Source organism: Myxocyprinus asiaticus, chromosome 20 (assembly GCF_019703515.2).
Source record: "Myxocyprinus asiaticus isolate MX2 ecotype Aquarium Trade chromosome 20, UBuf_Myxa_2, whole genome shotgun sequence".
Taxonomy (NCBI): Eukaryota; Metazoa; Chordata; class Actinopteri; order Cypriniformes; family Catostomidae; genus Myxocyprinus; species Myxocyprinus asiaticus.
Window position 1 is genome coordinate 6905665 of NC_059363.1, and position 20673 is coordinate 6926337.

At 36.8% G+C, this 20673-nt stretch overlaps 1 protein-coding gene across 1 annotated transcript in view; it reads left to right on the forward strand.

Moving 5' to 3' along the window:
* The window catches only part of LOC127411464 (consortin-like), a 45485-nt gene that overhangs the window by 4567 nt on the left and 20245 nt on the right, over nt 1-20673 (forward strand). Inside the window, exons 2-6 of the mRNA XM_051647048.1 lie at nt 10266-10671; nt 13629-13771; nt 15055-15085; nt 17789-17875; nt 18223-18334. Of these exons, the coding sequence (XP_051503008.1) occupies nt 10341-10671; nt 13629-13771; nt 15055-15085; nt 17789-17875; nt 18223-18334 (704 nt within the window). The 5' untranslated portion in view covers nt 10266-10340. The remainder of the gene's footprint in view (nt 1-10265; nt 10672-13628; nt 13772-15054; nt 15086-17788; nt 17876-18222; nt 18335-20673) is intronic.

The window sequence follows — 20673 nt, forward strand, 5'->3', positions numbered from 1 at the left end:
TCTCAGGTTCGTTAACAAATTTGAACATATTTAAATTAATTTATCAGAATTCCACTGGTTTCCCCCCCAAATTCAGTGCTGATAATGCAAATCTCTCTCTCTCTCTCTCTCATTAAATTAAATTCAAATTGGCTTTATTGGCATGACTGTATACAATGTTGCCAAAGCATTTAGTAATAAACATATTACAAACATTAAAAAATATGTATATACAGTACAATAAATAAAATTGATAATAAAATACAAACAAATGACAAGTAAAATACAGAGAGCAATGCTCTCTCTCACTCTCTCTCTCTCTCTCACTCTCTCTCTCATATTCACCTCCCCGGCTTTAATGTTTTTAACAGAGTTAATAGAGTGTAGCTGTCTGATTATTAAGCTCTCCCTTAAAGGATAGCGGATTAATTGATTTCTGGATGAATAAACATGGCATCTCACATGCCTAACTAATTCACTGCTTGCTATAACATGACCGACCTCATGTTATACTGGTTCTGCCATTTTATGTGTCCACTATTTACATACAAAATCCTTCTTATGAGATTGTCACCTGATTTTGGTAAAATAATGTGACATTAACAGCTTTGTGTTTACTTGGGCATTAAAGCCCAGTAACCCAAGTCTTGAGGCTATCCGTGTATAGTTTTTTGTGTTCACTTGCTTTTTCTCCTTCTGTTTGTAACCAATCACTCGAAAAATCAGTTCAAATTGTCCAAGTACTGAGATGTTACCTTGCCCATTCTGGGTGATGTGGTTAGACCGTGGATGTGTGTAGGTGGTCACAACGCAAGGTGAGATCTAATTGTCCTTAACTGAGTCACTCACTATATGTTGCCAGAAAAGCAAATACATGCCTCGGGTCTGCAATGAGTCAGCTTGCTGTTTTACAGAGCCAAATAACATCTGCCTCAGGTCTATCTGGACTCTACAAAACAGACTTTTAACATCCAGTGCCCTGTGTTCATAATGATTATTTTGTGCACCTATGTATTTTAATGTGTGTGTGCACATTGTAACATATTAGTAGACTTATACAATGCATTCATAAAGTATTCAGACCCCTTCAATTTTTTCACATTTTGTTATGTTGCAGCCTTATGCTAAAATGCTTTAACCCTTTCATATGTACCGTCACGCATATGTGACGGTTAATAACTGGGCCCTGCCAAGTAGCATCACACATATGTGTTTCTGCAACAGCCAGTTACGTTACAAGCTGCCAGATTCAAATTGGCTTTTGCACCGACACAGGCTACACTGTTCAAGTGACTGTAGTTTATATTCGCTCAAACAGGTACTCATAGTCTTTTAAACCACAAAATATGTTAATTTTATAAACATACATCCAACTCGTCACCAAAGTACCACGATAAAAATTTTACAGCTCTTATACGCACAGTCAATACATCAAGCGCGATCTTCCTCCAATGCGTGCTGAAATGTTTGTTTACATTAGTAGCGGTTGTCATTCGTCAAACACAGTTACTCAAAGAGTCTTTTCAAGCACATAATGTTTATTTTATGTAACAAACAGCCAAATTGTCACCAAAGTACCACGATAACAGTTCACAGCTTCTATATGCACAGCCATCAGATCTAAACGCGATCTTCCCATGCATACAGCCACATCTGCTTAGGTGCAGATTAGTGTTGTCAAAAGTACCGGTACCTTGGTACCAAGTTGATACTAAAATAAAAAAGATGTAATGATACCAGTGTTTCTGCAGTACTGATAGTACCAAGCACCGACTCAATCCGGTACCAGCGTGCAATATGACTGACACACGACTGCTTTATAATGCTCATTTTGAGTGTGTGCTCTGTTACTCCTTACACTGAAATGGACAAAATTAATCAAATTAAAATTGTGACATGTCCTAGTGTGATTTGTTAAACCGCTAAAGACTCGTGTAGAAGAGATGCATACTTTGAATAAATATAGAATTCCAACCGCTCATATATATCGAGAATCATTCATGACATGATGTATGAGATGACAGAGCAGAGCACTAATCTACTGTGAACCACACAGCACATGTAAACTATATATTTATATAATGAAATCACAGAATTTGTGCTTTAATCTCAATTTTTAATCTTAAATGCTTTATTTATAAAGCATTTAAAACAACAGAGTTGACCAAAGTGCTTCACAGTAATACAGTTTAAAACATAACATTTAAAAATTGCCACATACACAAACACCAGTAATCTAATACACAAAATACAAGCACTCCAAAACTGTGACATACATTACATTTGTTAGACTCAAAGGCCAGTGTAAAGAGATGAGATTTCAGACGTGACTTAAGTGTCGCAAACTGTTTATCCAGAAAGTGAAGATTCAGGCAAAAAATGCACGTCATAATAAAAGCACGTTTCAAAATATAAGCTAGAGCCCTGAAATTGAAAAAATTGTGACAGAAATATATTACAACTGTATAGTAAAATGTAATATTCACTGTAATGATAATAATAATTATTAAGCAATATATCACAAGCAAGACTGCTGTTGAATAAAATATTTGTCAAAAAAAATAAAAAAAATACAGTGATGACATGTTGAAAAGTTCTATTTTCACTTGTTAAAAGATTTCAGAATGAATAGATTAGACATCATTTTGATGATGAAATGAAATTAAACTAAAACATGGAGATCTGGAAAATTATAATAATAATAATAATAACAAAAAGGAAAACATGATTTGGTAAAGAATAAAACAGATGTCAGTAGGGCGCTACTTAAAAACACTTAACCAATGCATCCTTGATTGAGAGACACTTGAATTCTTTTTGATTTCATTTATAATTTACATTGAAAAGTAACTTTTTAAATAGGCTAAACAGGTGTGTTCAATAGCAAATTGTCATATTTATGCTTTGGTACCAAAATTGGTATCGAGAACCGTGAAATTTCACTGGTATCGGGGTCGACTACTGAAATTGTGGTACCATGACAACACTTGTGCAGATGCAGTTTTCATTCACACAAACAGCAACTCAAACAGTCTTTTCAGGCATATAATACATCTGTTTTCTGAAACAGAGAGCCAAACTATCACAAAAGTACCAAGATAACAGTTTAAAACTCGTATACTCACAGTGAACACATGCTGAGCGCGATTATCGGATGCACACAGTCACATCTGTTTACATTAGCGCTTGTCACACACACACAATGTCTGAGATGTCAAACAAATACAGTACAGCAGATATAACACATTTGTTCACACGTTTACTATATTACTGTATATACAGTATTTTTATGTTTTAATGACAAGAGATCAAAAATGTAAATAAAATTTAAAAAAATACTTGTCTACACTCTGCCCCCTCTACCAGCTGTGCAGTGTTACGTGCAAAAATAACTCACTCCAGGGGGCACTGCAGGGGAATTTAGACCTTACTCATGAAAAGGTTAAATAATTTTTTTTTTCTTCACATCAATCTACACTCCGTACCCCATAATGACAAAACAAAAACCAGATTTTTTATAACTTTGAAACTTCAGCCCAGTCTGAGGTCCTGAGGGCTCTGAACAAGCGGCCTTTCGTGTGTCTTGCACTGAGGAGAGGCTTCTGTCTGGCCACTGTGCCATAAAGCCCAGATCGGTGGAGTGTTGCAGTGATTGTTGTCCTTCTGCAGGTTTCTCCCATCTCCACACATGATCTCTGGAGCTCAACCAGAGTGACCATCAGGTTCTTGTCACCTCTCTTACCAAGGCCCTTCTTCCATGATTGCTCAGTTTGGCCAGGCAGCCAGCTCTAGGAAGAGTCCTGGTTGTTCCAAATTTCTTCTATTTAAGAATTATGGAGGCCACAGTGCTCTTGGGAACCTCCAATTAGGGCTGGGTGATATATCGAATATTAACGATATAATCAAGATAATTCTACTGAAGAAGTAAAATGTACCAATATCACGATGATTTTAATGTGCTTTCATTTGGCCATTAAGTTTCATAAAGAGCACATCAGTAGACTAATTTCATGATCCTTCAGGGCTGCACAATTAAACAAAATAACATCAAAATGGCAAGTGGGTCATATGTGAGTATTAATCCACAAAAGGCTGTCGTTTAAAGACAGATAAACATGGTCTGTGTGTGATTCAGAACAAAACAGTGACACGCTGATTCGTGTGCACACGCATGGCAGCTCTCTCAGATCAGTTCATGTGTACTGTGAAATCAAAGTAATGCAGGTTCAATCATTCGTGCAATTTTAAACATTAGTAACAGTTACAAGTTATTATTAGTGCCCGACCGATGTATCGGTTGTCCGATATTAGCCTTTCACAGATATATCGTTTCGGCGTATATGTTTTCCGATATGCACACATATGAAAACTTTTTTAACAGAACATATAATGCAGAAAACGATGCTTGGGGTGATTTAGAATTGATGTCTTAAAGTAGTTTGTCCAGCAGAGTGCGCTCCGACTCCATTGTTTACAGAGCTGAGCTGACAGTGGTTCTGCAGACAGTGCGGAGTTCAGCGGTGTCTTCACGGTAAGTTGCTAACTAGTTTGTGAAATACATACTGGAAAGTTAATAAACAATGACCGCATCATTTTCCCTTTTCAATATGACTGATATAACGTTAACCCTGTCCCTGACAACCATGTCACATCTATTTGTTATGTTAGCCAGCTATAGTTTCTCAGAGCATCTTTTTGCAGCTCAGCAGACAACGGTGTGGTGGTGGATTGTGTCTGTTGAGTGTTGATTGCACGCTACGTTGTTTCCTAGTTGGTGATATGCAATGCTGGAAAGTAAATAAACAACATCCATCTTTTACTCTCCATGACACCGATCTTATAACTAACTAGCTAACCACGTAGCTACTTTCATTGCTTGTCAGCTGAGTGGAAGCTAATGAGTAAACATGTATTCACCAAACTGTTTTGTTCAGGTTTCACAGTTTGGTACCCCCTTCAACCGAACAATTCCAGTCGTGTCATTTACAAAATGTAATATTTAAAAGTCTGGTTTTCAACCGTTGAAAGTTTCCCCTGAACTTGTATAGCAGAAAACGTGTAACACCGCTGCTGCTGCTGTTTTTCTCTTGTTTCGGCAGGTGTAAATGCTTCTTGATTTACAACCTGCCCCTTATTGACTGGCAGTATTAAAATAGTCAGCATTTGACTGATACTAAACAGTACTGATATTTATTTAGCTATTTATTGTATTATTATTTCTTCTTTATTTATATGGTCAGCAACTGACTGATACTGAACATATACAGTACTGATGTTTATTAAGCTATTTTTTGTATTTTTATTTATTCTTTATTTTCTCAGTGTTCATTTCTAGAATTTGTTGACAATGTATAATAATAATGTCAAATATTCTTTGATAAAAATATTTGTTTAAGAAAGAAGCCTTCTGAGTACCTTTGCATAGTCATATCAGTGCAAAATCAGTGAAAAATCCACATAGAAAAGGTCCGTTTTCATTCCAGCTGAAATATTTACTATATCGGCCACCACATCGGAAATCTGTGAATTTCCCCCTCTAAAATCAGTATCGGTCGGGCTCTAGTTATTATACAAATCTACAAACGCGGTACAGAATAACAGAAAAGGAGGAGATTACAGCATTTCGAGAAATGTTGAACATTGTAAATTGTCAAATACACATTGCCTTTTCTGTGTCAAAATAAAAGCTTTGTCATCATGGGTATGGAGTGTAGATTGATGTGAAAAAAATAATAATTTAAAATTTTTTAGCATAAGGCTGCAATATAACAAAATTTGTGGAAAAAAATGAAGGGATCTGAATACTTTATTTACATTTATATTTACATTTATTCATTTAGCCGAAGCTTTTATCCAAAGCAACTTACAAAAGAGGAACACATAATTAAATCATCTTAAGGAGACAGTGGTATGAAAAAGTGCCATATTACAAAGTTTCACTAGCATCAGAATAGTAGTATTCAAAAAAAGATTAAAGTGCACAAGAAGTTTTTTTTTTTTTTTAGTGACTGATTACGTGCTCATGGAAAGATGTGTTTTTAAGCTGTTTTTGAAGACAGAAAGTGAGTCAGCTTCACGGATGGAGTTGGGAAGGTCGTTCCACCAACGTGGTATGATGAAGCCGAAAGTCCGGGAAAGTGTTTTGGAGCCTCTTTGTGTTGGTACAACAAGGCGACGTTCCTTTGCCGACCGCAGGCTTCTAGTGGGCACGTAGCTCTGCAGAAATGATATGCTGAAGCGGACCTAGTGACTGTTCTGTATGCCAGTATCAGAGTCTTGAATTTGATTCGTGCATCAACCTGCAACCAGTGAAGAGAGACAAGTAGTGGTGTAACATGCGCGCTCTTTGGTTCATTAAAGACCAGACGTGCTGCTGCATTCTGGATCATTTGGAAGGGTCTCATTGCACATGCAGGGAGGCCTGCAATGAGAGTGTTACAGTAGTCCAGTCTAGTTATGACAAGTGACTGAACAAGAAGATGTGTGGCATGTTCAGAGAGGAAGGGTCTTATCTTCCTGATATTGTAGAGTGTAAATCTACATGATCTTTTTTGAGATGTGGTCTGTGAAATTTAGTTTTAGTTTTGACTTTATGAAAGCACTGTATATAATACAATTAAAAGATAACAAAAGAAGTCAGAAACGAAGATTTTTTGATGGAGATATGATTTTAATATATTCGTACAGTGCATGACAATGGGGTCCAAACTTTCAAGCTCCAAAAAGACAAAAAGGCAGCATAAAGTTAATACGACTCTAGTGGTTTAATCCATGTCTTCTGAAGTGATACAATTGGTTTTGGTTAAGAAACTGACGTATTGTATGGAAATTTTCAAAAAGATTGTCAAGTGAATTTTTTTTTTTTTTTTTATCCTCCAGCTCATTTTATTCAGTTCACAAACATTGAATTTTCCTGAGTTATTGAATTGCACGCAATGAAATATGAGCATGAGCATCATAGTTTTCATATATTCAGTCTGCTGTTCCAGAATCCCCCAGAGCAGATGAAAAACAAAACAGTGAGTCTGCTTTAAGATCTGTAAGATGCTGTGTATTATTGCATAAGCTCTATTTTGAGACACTATGTTAATGAGGATGGTGCTCTTCCTTCAGTTACAACCCAACAGGGACCGTCATGGAAAATCTCCATGGTTTGAATTCAGTATTCAGGGAAACCAAACAATCACTGAGAGATGGAGGAAAAAAGAGAGGTGAAAATATAGACTTAACCAGGGAATTTCTTTCTTTTTCAAAGAGCAGTTTCCAGTACAGTTTATTGGGCCACCAAGCTAAGGGACAGAAAAGCAGGTTGATGTATGTATGTATGCTTTTATAAGTTAATCTTTTTCATTTATATTCTTTAAAGCATAGCATGTTACTACTTTGACAGCATTTTTTGTGGTTTTGATTATAGAGTTGTATACTGTTTGGTCATGGGCCAAACTTGTACGTGTTTTGCAGAGCCTGACCGATTCATTATTGTGCACATGTTTGTTTTTGTAAGAGAGGTCAGGTGTGATTTAATTTTTGTAAACCAACCAGTTCAGACTGTCTTTTTTATTGAATCAATAAAATGTATGGGTCTCCATAAAATTACTTGTTCATGAAAAATTGTACTTCCCTTTTGGGCTGGGTGATATGTAAAAAATATTTTAACGATAATCGCCTTTAAAATATCGTGATATCCGATTATATGGTCAACCCCCCTGCCAAGGGTCGGTGAATATATTTACCTTATTGATTTTGTTTTAAAAATGAAATTAATTTATTGAAACATGAAAAATGTCTGTTTATTGAAACATTTCTAAATTCAAATGGCACTTCAAACGAAACAAAAAGCAATTAAAATAACGAAGTGATCAAAAAATCTTATATATAACCACCTCCCCAAATCCAAACATTTACCATCTCCAACGGCCCCATTTGTCATCACGCAAGTATTCGTCAACGACACCAGTTGAAAAATTACTAATAGCCTACAAATTAAGAACTAAAAACAATTATAAATGTAAAGATAATTATAATAATGATCATAATAAATAAGCCTAATAAATTCCCTTGTGTTCCCAAAAAATGCTGCAAAATGTGTTCTTATCGAATGTGTTTGGTAATACAGTTAATGCTACCTAAAGAAAATAGAATAGAATTCAATTTTAGGTTTAAGGTGAACATGTTTTGTATTACTTTATGATTGAATCACTTTCGTCTTTGTTTCTTTAATACAAAGAAACCTGTATATATTACTGAACCTGCAGAGTTGCGTTCACAATGTGTAAGAGTGAACCGCTCCGTGGAACTAAAGCAAACTAAACTCGCAGCACCTCTTGAGATGATCGGAGATCATTTGCAGCATTCTCATAGACGACATTATTCTTGCAAACAGTTTTCAGATGAATGAAACCGAGAAAAAGTAGTGATAACTCTTTACATGCGCTTGTTCCACGAGACAGGGTCCCGTTGCACGCCTCTGAACAAACAGTGAATCAGACACGAGCATTGATGGCTTTTCTTTTGTCTGTTCTTTAAAATACAATAAAGTGTGTTTCTTCAAGCACATGTCTTTTTGACTAACAGCATTTCTCGTCATGTGTCACTCCGGGACGTCTTACAGGTCACCTGCCTGTTGCGGGTAGATGAGCAAACTTACCCGTGTATGGAACACCTGCATTTGAACGAGGAGCTCGCAAACTGGATTGTGCCTCGTCGCATTTGGAGGGTGGCGGGTGCTGTTTCACACTCTGGGCGCACATAAAAAATAACGAACGTTCATAAAAAATGTTCGTAGAAAATGCTCTTAACAGCTAAGATCAATAGTTATTGGGAAACGAGGCCCAGAACTCTATGAATGTGCGTGTCTTGGAGAAGCGCTTTCATTGCACTCGTGAATAGCAGAGCTCACTGCGCACACATATCAAATCAGACGCACATCGGGGGCTTTTCTTTCATTTGTTCTTCAAAATATAATCAAATTTCGTCAAACGCGCATCTTTGTGTCTAATTTCTTGTCCTATATTACTCCGAGAGGTCTTACAGGTCACCTTCCACAGTGGCTGGTACATCAGCAAAATACTCCGCATGAAAAATCTGCATTTGGCAGGCATTTCAAACCTTGTTCACCAGGAGTAGGCTGTACGACAAATTCGGGAGAAAGGAAATCAAAACAGTGTCATTGACTTCAAGCTTTGCAATCACACCCACACTTTCTGCAGGAAAATTATCTTCAGAAAGTTTTAAACGATCATGTGTTGGTGAATGAATTTTAACAAAGAGCCACAGGTTCCCGACCCCTGTTCTAGAGACTGTTGTGTGTGAAAATCCCAGGAGATCAACAATCATCCATGCGATTATCTAATGGCAGCAGTGCAGTGCATAAAATCATGCATATACGGGTCAGGAGCTTCAGTTAATGTTCACATCAACCATCAGAATGGGGAAAAAATGTGATCTGGAGCATGGCATGAATGTTGTTGCCAGATGGGATGGTTTGAGTGTTTCAGTAACTGCTGATCTCCTGAGATTTTAACACAACAGTCTCTAGAATTTACTCCGAATGGTGCCAAAAACAAATTTGCGATTTCAGTCTTAACTCAATCAATTGTGTAGTCTTAATTTATACAATACCAATGTCTAAAAAGTCCAGTTTTGCTGGTTTTGCTTGTTGCACGTGGAAATCCCAGGAGATCAGCAGTTACAGAAATACTCAAACCAGCCTGTCTAGCACCAACAATCATGCCATGGCCTAAGTCACTGAGATCACATTTTTTCCCCATTCTGATGTGAACATTAACTGAAGCTCCTAACTTATATCTGCATGATTTTATACATTACACTGCTGCCACACGATTGGCTGATTAGGTAATCGGATGAATAAGTAGATGTACAGGTGTACCTAATTAATTGGCCGGTGAGTGTATTTGTAATACATATATATAAAAATTACACACACACAAACATATTAAGTGGTTTACAATGCCCAGCTCTATAGGAGGTTTCTTTTTTTTTTTTTTTTTTTTTTCTTGGTGAAAGATTATCTCTAATGATATCATGTGAATGATGCTAAACCTGTTGAGCTGAATGAAAGCGTTGGCAAAATAGCTAGATACAAATACAATTCAAAATTACAGACAAGTCGACAAATCTCAAGTTTTTTGCAGTGCTCTCAACCAACATGAAGTGAAATTACTGGTAAACTATGAGTCATTGTTCTTAAATGCCAGCAGCAACCTACTTTGTTTCCTGATGGTTCACGCCCATAATAGTGTCCTTACCCTATCATTCCTCTCCAGGGGCCAGGGGAGAGCACCACTGAGTGGCCTGCAGGGGTTCGAGTGGATCTCCATGCTCTCGGTCATCAGGGCCTCATGGATGACGGACAGTGGCAGAGCAACAGCCCAGTGAGGCGGGGAGGAGTTACCGACCCAGACCTCCTAAACGACTCAGAGTTCTGCCGCAGCCCAGACGAGAACCAGAACCGGCTGGTGGAGGAGGTGGAAGAGGTTGAACAGGGGCCCCATGGTGGACAGAGGCCCCTCCGGCAGTATAACACTAATAACAGTGGTGATGAAGATTATGATTGTTCCAAGATGGAGTATGAAGAAGATGAGGAAGAGGTGGATAGTAACAGTGGTGCATACTCTCCAGAGCTGGATGGACACATTCGAGACTCGCCAACATCCAGTCCCAGTCCCACAGGTAACAGACACCATCACACTGAAAAAACAGGGACTCCTCCCAGGCTACATTTTGAAAAACGACACAGAAACCATGTACGTTTAGCATGGTTTATAATACCAAAACTGTAGCTTGCCAAGCAACAACCTGCTCCTAATTTAAAGTACTTAAATGACAGTCCTGGGTAGCTCAGTGAGTAAAGACACTGACTATCACCCCTTCGTGAGTTCGCAAGTTCGAATCCAGGGCGTGCTGTGTGACTCCAGCCAGGTCTTCTAAGCAACCAAATTGGCCCGGCTGCTAGGGAGGGTAGAGTCACATTGGGTAACCTCCTCATGGTCGCCATAATGTGGTTCACTCTCGGTGGGGCGCGTGGTGAGTTGTGCATGGATGCCGCGGTGGATGGCGTGAAGCCTCCACACGCGCTATGTCTCCGCGGTAACGCGCTCAACAAGCCACGTGATAAGATGCGCGGCTTGACGGTCTCAGACGCGAAGGCAACTGAGATTTAGCCACCATGAGGACTTAGAGCGAATTGGGCATTCCAAATTGAGGAGAAAAAGGGGGAAAAATAAAAAAAAAAGGACATGACTATATTTTAAAGTCAAGCTATCTTTTTAAAGAATTAAAAAAGTTAGCTGTACTCCAGGCTGAAAAAAAAAATAGCTAACAACATTTATAGTTTTATCTGATTCAAAACTGAATCCAAAACATAATGTAGTTAACAATTTTTTGTTAAAATTAACAAGCCTCTTCCAACAAATAGTGGTGTGACAAAACTGCTGGTTTTAATGTCATATTGTGTTTTGTAGAGCTTTACATCTGAGTGAACTGAGAGGTATCATGCTTTCTTAAAATATTTAGGAATGGAACAAAACATTGATTATTGATCGGCACGTTATTTTCTCTAAATGTTTTTTTTTTTAGATTTTGAGTTTGGGCGCATCGATGTGGTGTAGGTGGCCGTCCAAAGTTGAGAATCTAGTTACCATACACACAAAAGTTACAAAGGTTTTTGTATGAGTTTACAGGTTAGTGTATGAAACTGGTGTAACTGCGCAAACTGAACAATTAAAAATAGCAACGTTTATTATGCAATTTCTCTGTATGAAGCCTTGAATAGAAGGGATGCGCTGATGTAGCGGTCGCCGATATTTATCAGCCAATTTTTGCTCAAATTAAAACCTGAAAATCAGTTTTAAGCATGAAAACTCTGATATGAAAAACCAATGGTTTATTTAATTTATTGTCACACTTCGTAAAAACTCTGTTGGCACTTCTAAGAAGATTTTTAATAATTCTCGTTCTCACATTAATGAGGAAAAACATTGTTACAGCTGTGAAAGTGGCACTTACCTTTACATGATGAGGTAAAACCATCCAAAATGCTTTAAAACCAGAAACATTTTACTTTTTAGACTTTGGTATGGTATACATTAAGACTACACGATTGATTAAGACTGAAATCGCAATATGGTCTTGTGCGATTTCTAAACCTTGAAAGCTTAAAAATGTGTGCAAACAGCGCCCTCTAGCAGTGTCTGGCATTATCCATTATACCACAACAAAACTAAAGGCCGTTTTTTTATTTTTTCATGATGTGGTTGATATTTCCATGGAATTGCCCAATATATGCATAATATGAATTGTTGTTTGTGATGTTCTAAACATTACAAACATGTAAAATGTGAGTTCTGTTGTTTTGAACTGCAAAAACAGAAGTGCAGAAATGTTTTCCAAGTACAAAATAATCTTTTTTTTTTTCATATCAATCATCCTGCTTTGATATTTATTTATTTATATATATATTTGTTTTTCTTATATTTATCTTTCATTATGGCTCTCTGTAAAAATTTGACCTGACATGTGTTCAACAGATCCATAATCCATGTTCAACGGATTTTAATTCAGTAGGTTTAATTCAAGCTCTCAAACCACAAAAAGACAAACCTGTTACTGAAAATACATTGTGTGGGCTATATGAAAGATACACAATATATCATCCAGTGATGGCTAGAGTAAATAACCTATGTCCTTTAATAATAATTTGGGTCGAGTTACGCTCCGTGGTGCTACAGAATTTTGAGCGTCGGAGCTGGGCCCTGCCGACAGACGCCGAGCGTCAATGTGCGCAACTACATCAAAACAGTTATTTTCTAATTTTTTTCATTTTCAAATGTTGTGTTGATAAACTATTGTGTAACAAGTAGCCCTGTTTATATCTGAAAAAATGCAGATATAGATCAATAATCATTTGGGAAGTTTTATGATAATCAACACATGGATTCCAAGCCTAAAAATATCTGCTCTCTTGTATTTCAGCTTTCGGACGGTCCGAATAAAAGCATGTAGCGTTTTGTCGCACTACACCACTAATCATTGGAAAATAGAGCTCAAAAGCTGCACTGTTTTGAAAACCGCTGACCTACAGTATGTTCATGCTATTGAATAGCTGAGTTAGTAATGTTGTTACTTTCAGTTAGTTACTCCCCAACACTGGTAATAAAGGTGTGTTCATGTCATGTCGGAATTGCCGGAATTACGAGATTCCAACTTGTAAAACCCGTTCACATTTTCATAGAATTTGTCATTACAAGTTGTAAACTCAGAATTCAATGAAAGCTCCGATTTGACAGGAAAAGAATGCACTTTCTCTGGAAGTGCCTTAACTACACGAATGAGTAAACTTGGTAAAACTCTTAATCATCTGCCCTACATTTCATTTGAACAAAATAGCTTATTTTTACACGTCATTCTTATTGAAAGAGATCCTAAATTATGACCCCAGGCAGAATCAGTTAAGTCATAAGCGTCCATGTGAAAATCTCCACGTGTTGCCCTGGAAGCAGTTGACCTAAATCTCCATGTTGAGCAGTGTGTGTGGATGTTAAATGGCTTCAAATGTGGCTTATCCTGCCAATCATATTTTAGAGCCAGAAATATCAGTTTTATAAATCGGTTGTTATTTTTGTTTTCAGTGTCTGAGGGCCTTGTCAGCCCTGAAGGGCCCCCTCACAGTGATACTGGTTCACCCCGGGGCTTCAGTCGGTCCGTGGCTGTTTCTCTCCAAGAGCTGGGGGAGCAGGGAGACCATCCGCTTCTGCCACAGTACCTCCACCAAGTATGATCCTCCTGTGAAACCCCTTTCCCTCTTTTTGTAGTTCTTGTAACAGTGGGTAGCTGTAAACTTGTTCACTGCCAGTAGATGGAGCAACCCACTTATTGCTTTTATGCCTCACTAACTTATATAAGCCAAGATAAATTTGCTTGTACTGCTCTTGTTAGTCTGTTGTTGGTGTTGGCCCATGCTGATAACATTGACTGATTCAGCAAGTCCATAAAAGCATGAGGTATCGGAGAGGAAACAGAATAACCAGTACCTTAAATGGTCAAGCTCTAATAAATGTTTATTTGAGCTTGACCTCATTCAACTGTTTTTACAAGCAGCTCTTTGCTTGCAAAATGGTACCACATTCAGCTGTTTTTGCATTATCCTGAAAATGGGTTTATGCGAAACTAAAGTTGATGGAGGGACAGATGGCTCATAAAAGCTAATAATACGATTGCTAAAACTGCTCTCATTTATTTCCCTGTCCATTTTGTGCTTTCGGTGCAATTAAGAGGGGGCATATCATGGAAAAAAAAATTAGAATATGACTCATTTAAAGTGAAGTGAGTGCCTTACATGTGTGTAGATCTTTTAGTGCTGTTAGAAAGTTAGAGTTAGAAAAAGAGGGTGATTTATGTAGATAGAAAGACTGGGAAATAAGAAAGGTCACTACTAGGTTTTATAGCCACCCACTCTGTGAGACATCTCTTGTCGAGTTGGTGTGTTTGAGGAATACTGTATGTGCTGTAGTGATTGTCATCCTGTCTGGACTTGACTGTACAAGATGTTTGAAGAAAGCTGATGTCAAGAGTTTTACTCATTGGAATGGAGTCTTTGCTTCTGGCACCTTAGATGACAGTTGTGTATCTGTCACAGGCAGGTGTAGTAGAATAAATAATGTCTAAGGAGAATTAACTTGTTTTTCAGGTATAATGCATGGAGGAAGACCTTGATGTTAATTGCAACATATACAGATTTTTTTTTTAATTATAAGGTGTATACATTAACATTAGTTTATGCATTATGAAGTAATGATGAACAATTGTATTTTCATAAATTAACAATAAATAAAGATTAATAAATGCTGTAAAAATATTTTGTCCATTGTTAGTTTGATACCAAATGTGTTTACTAATGTTAACAAATAGAACCTTATTGCAAAGTCTTACCATAGTGTTTGTTAATGTTAAGTATGAGTTATTACAGAGTTACCTAAGTATGTTCTTCTGTAATTATGATCTTCAGTGTGTAATTTGTTGTATAATAATACTAAGTAAATCCTTCTATCTTTACAGATTGCGGAGTCGTTTATACGTGATGAGGACTGTATCCTTAACATGTTTGTCACAGTTTGAGGCAGGAACCAAACGCACTGAAAAAAAAAAAAAAGCAAAATACAAAGAAAAATCTCACAATGGAGAAAAACGAAGTAACAGACTGGAACCAATCGGCTGGGAAAACTCACAAATCCACAAAACAATCTGGCACAGGTCTGAACATGAGAGGAGCTATACATAGGGAAGGAACTAAGGAGGGTAATGAGGGAAGGCAGGTGAGGCTAATGAAATGATAACAAGGGGACAGGGCCTAGACGTGAGACAGGAGAGCACATGGCAAACAATCCTGATGGAAGCCATGTGCTCACACAAAACACACCTGACAAAACAGAAGAGCACAAACAAAAAACACAGCACAAAAGACAGACAGAAGAGCACATGGCAACAGAACCGAATCTGAAGCCATGCGCTCACAAAGACGAGACATGGAGCATGAGTGTCCAGATCCCAACTCAGAAACCAGACCGAACCAGACCGAAGAGTCAGGATCCAGACAGCATGCTCTGAACATGAGACACAGACTAGAGAGAAGAGCACATGGCCAGAAAAACAACCAAATCTGTGCGCTTACACAGAGACATAGAACATACATGTCAGGATTCTGTCACCATAATAAACCTGACTGAAAATGGTGACAGGATCCTGACAATGTTGTTTAATTGTATAGTCACAAGAGCTGGTTTTCTCCATACAAAGTTTTTATTATTATTATTATTATTTAGGGCAATTATTTTGATAATCGATTAATCTAACAATTATTGTAACGATTATTCGGCGATTATTGTAACGATTAATCATTAGCTCTTAACCGATTATTCAGCTTGGGCCCCGACTTAAAAGTTTTTATTAAATGTGCTTACTAACAATAAAGAGGACAAAATCATCTGTTAAAAATACCTCTAAATGACATTCGCTGAATTAAAGTTTAATCAAAAAATCCTATTGCTATCAGGTGTTTTTGTCTTGTTTTCCATTTAAAATAGTCTAAAAATCCTTAAAACAAGATACATTTACTTGAGAAGCAACATATAAGATATTTAGACTTGCTTTAAGAGAATGTATCTTAAATATAAGTGTATTTTGTATGTAAGTGTATATAGTGCAGTAAAGACAAAATATACTTATATTCAAGATCTGTTCTCAAAAAGCAAGTCTAAATATCTTATATGCTGCTGCTCAGGTGAATGCATCTTTTTTTAAAGGATTTGTAGATATTTTAAAATATTTGTAATTTTAATATTATATTCAACTTTCTCAGATATTTTTTTTTCTTCTGCAGTATAGTTGCTAAAGTAAATGTACGTTGTTTTAAAGGAGTTTTTAGATATTTATATTGGAAAACAAGCCAGAACAAAAACAATTCAAAAACGTATTTTGTTGCAGTGAATAATGGGGCGAAGACTACCCTCTCTCACCTTTCTGCTCACTTCAATCCATCTTTAACTCACAAAAAAAACACTCTCTCTTATTAATAAAGCTGCGTATTGCCAATTTTCCTCACGATAAGAAATGCACAGTGACATATATTATGATTCAATAAGTCGCGAGCCATCACGTTATAATCTAGCTGCATTAAGTGCGCGTGCTCGATTGACGCTCATCCCTTGAGCGTCCCCACGACAGAGTGTGCCTCAGCCGGGTGCAGTTTCAATCTCTCCCCCTTAGATCGGGACATTCGCGCAACTCTGCACAGGCGCTGACCGCACGGATAAATTCCACTTTTGGAGTTTGTAGTTATTTACATGATCTGCTTCCGTATTATTTTAACTTTAATAAAGCTATAAAGCATTAAATATAACTGCATTAAAGATGTAACACGAAGGTGTTTCCTTTAAAGAGCTCCGGCTCTGCTTATTCCACAACGAGAGTGCTTCTGTATTTACTGATTTTGTATTTTTGCATTATAATTCCCCTCATACTTTGCGATCGATATCATCTGAAGCTGTTTGGAAAGTTTAGAGTGCATCTGGACTGTGAGCGGTGTTTTCTTCCTCTCAGTCAGGTGCGAGCTGCAGTGCTGCTCTCGCACGTCATCATTAGAGTTTAATGTGATCTCATGTTACGTTAAATGAGATCAAACGACTATTCGACAATGAAAATTTTTGTAGACATTTTTTTTTATTTTCGACGTTGTCGATAACATCGACTAATCGTTTCAGCCCTATTATTATTATTATTATTTCTTGACTAAATAGGGTTTATATTATATTATATTATATATTAGTCATGTTAGTGATGTGATATACTGAATATTACCTGATCTATGGACCGTAGTGTCCTTTCAGGTGTTCCATAATCGTTATAAAAATACATGCATTTCGATTTCATTGAAAGATTCACTTCTGAGGTTTAGGGTGTATTCTGTAATATGAGACATAATCTGTGCTTTATGTGGAATATATAGTGCTCAATGTAATGGCATGTTGGACAGTCCTTAAATGTTATGTTGATGCTTTTCCATTATAGCTCCTTTTGTTCCATTTTATGCCTTAATGGCTTTATTATAGTAACAAAATCAAGGTTGCTTCCAACATTTATTATATATAGAGCTGTTTATTGTGTTAAATTCAGTGCATTAACACCGCCACCCACTGTCTCATGTGATAATATTGCACTATAACATTCTATAGTGCCTGAATGGGGTTGTCTACAGTATTTCCTGTAGATTTTCCTAAACCTGAGCCTTCTCTAGACGAGCGAGCAGTCAGGTTTATACAGCTAGAGAGACTCTATCACGAACGTCTGCTGTCCAACCTCGTCGCCCTACAGGAACAGTGGGGTAATTGCTCTGTTATTACTCCTTACATAACGTATCAGAAGACCAAAGTTTGATAACCCCCTGAAGCCTCTTTATATAATCCATTACAAATGTATTCATAATACTTTAGTAATATACAGTCATTCATTTATGATTCGTTATTATACAAAAATATTTGTCAGAAATAAGTATTACAGATGTGTAAAAACAAAAATAATGCATTACAATGTGTTTTAAAAGCCATTTTGTTTTATTAATAATTAATAGCTTTGTAATGCACTATACAGGCTTCAAGTAAATAGTTTCCCAAAGGTTCCCCTCTATATAGCATTTAATTTAAACCTAATATTTAACTAATCTCTCATCAGAGAGGAGATGGAGTTTGGTTGGCCAGTGTCAGGACAGTGTAGAAGACAGAGAGAGTGACCTGGATGCAGAACACCTGGACAAACTGAGACACATCTGCAGAACGCACAGGCAGTGAGTACACACGGCACATTCGTTCAGTCACACAGATCAGGCCAAACACACACAGCAGACATTTTTTCACTGAGCTTTCATTTTTTCACACAATTTGCTTTGATCCACTGATGAAAGAATGTGACTTGATCAATCTTATTTTGAGTAGCTTAAACATGGATCTGAATCATTTATGGAAGTCAAGACAATTTTAACCATGCATGGTACAGCTTAGTACCTGAAGTGATATGAAGTCAATAACTGGTTTTAGTATTGGCAAGGAGATAGGGCGCTAATGTGAATAAGGTGCATTGATGATGATACCTACAATCATAAAATAATTTACTGAGTATACTGTACTTTATTTCACATTTATGGGCGAATCTTAAAAAAAAAACAGTCAAGAGCATGTCACCCTATAAATAAAAAAAGAAAGAAAGAAGTTATATTTTGCATAAAGAAAATTAAGCCTATTTTAAGGACCATTGTGTTGTTTTTATTTTATTTATTTATTTTTTTCTTCAAAAGAATCAAGAATTTTTTAGCATTCTCATTACTGTAATGTGAAAAAAAAATGATGTATTATATAAATTGTGAAATATTTATGTCATGGTGGTATTTGTGGTATTGCCTTTATAATACATAATTTTATATAATAAATTAATGTAAATAAAATATACTTTTATCCGTTTATTTTACCCAAGTACTGTACTATTTGTTTTTTAATGTTAAATTGTTTGTTAAAATATATTTTATTACATATTTATGAATCATTTATACATCTTGATTGTATTTGTTGTGCTGCCTTTAATTTATGCTGGTTAAAAAACATATTAATTTTATATACATTTAGTTTTTATAAAATAAAACGTAAATAATATATTAACGTTTATGAGATTTTATATATATATATATATATATATATTTCATTTAAACTCAGTTTTTCACAATTCCTGACTTTTAATCATAGAAAACATTCCCTGTCTTAGGTCAGTTAGGATCACTACTTTATTTTAAGAATGTGAAATGTCAGAGTAATAGTAGAGAGAATAATTTATTTCAGCTTTTATTTCTTTCATCACATTCCCAGTGGGTCAGAAGTTTACATACACTTTGTTAGTATTTGGTAGCATTGTCTTTAAATTGTTTAACTTGGGTCAAACTTTTTGGGTATCCTTCCACAAGCTTCTCACAATAAGTTGCTGGAATTTTGGCCCATTCCTCCAGACAGAACTGATGTAACTGAGTCAGGTTTGTAGGCCTCCTTGCTCGCACACGATTTTTCTGTTCTGCCCACAGATTGAGGTCAGGGCTTTGTGATGCCACTCCAATACCTTGACTTTGTTGTCCTTAAGCCATTTTGCCACAACTTTGGAGGTATGTTTGGGGTCATTGTCCATTTGGAAGACCCATTTACGACCGAGCTTTAACTTCCTGGCTGATGTCTTGAGATGTTGCTTCAACATATCCACATAATTTTCCTTCCTCATGATGCCATCTATTTTATGAAGTGCACCAGTCCCTCCTGCAGCAAAGCACCCCCACAACATGATGCTGCCACCCCCATACTTCGCTGTTGAGATGGTGTTCTTCGGCTTACAAGCCTCGCCCTTTTTCCTCCAAACATATAATGATGGTCATTATGGCGAAATGGTTAAAAAAAAAATTCATCAGACCAGAGGACATTTTTCCAAAAAGTAAGATCTTTGTCCCCATGTGCACTTGCAAATTGTAGTCTTTTTTTTTATTTTATTTTTTGTATTTTTTTTTTATGCCGGTTTTGAAGCAATGGCTTTTTCCTTGCTGAGCAGCCTTTCAGGTTATGTTGATATAGGATTCGTTTTACTGTGGATATAGATACTTTTCTATCTGTTTTCTCCAGCATCTTCACAGGTTTTGCTATTGTTCTGGGATTGATTTGCATTTTTCACACCAAAATTCGTTCATCTCTAGGAGAAAGAATGCGTCTCCTTCATGAGCGGTATGATGGCTGCATGGTCCCATGGTACCTTCAGGCATTTTGAAATTGCTCCCAAGGATGAACCAGACTTGTGGATGCTACAATTTTTTTTCTGAGGTCTTGGCCGATTTCTTTTGAATTTCCCATGATATCAAGCAAAGAGGCCACAGGTACACCTCCAGTTGACTCCAGTTATCCAATTAGCCTATCAGAAGCTAATTGCCTAAAGGCTTGACAACATTTTCTGGAATTTTCCAAGCTCCTTAAAGGCACAGTTAACTTAGTGCATGTAAACTTCTGACCCACTGGAATTGTGAGCTAGTCAATTAAAAGTGAAACAATCTGTCTGTAAACAATTGTTGGAAAAATTACTCATGTTATGCACAAAGTAGACTTGTGT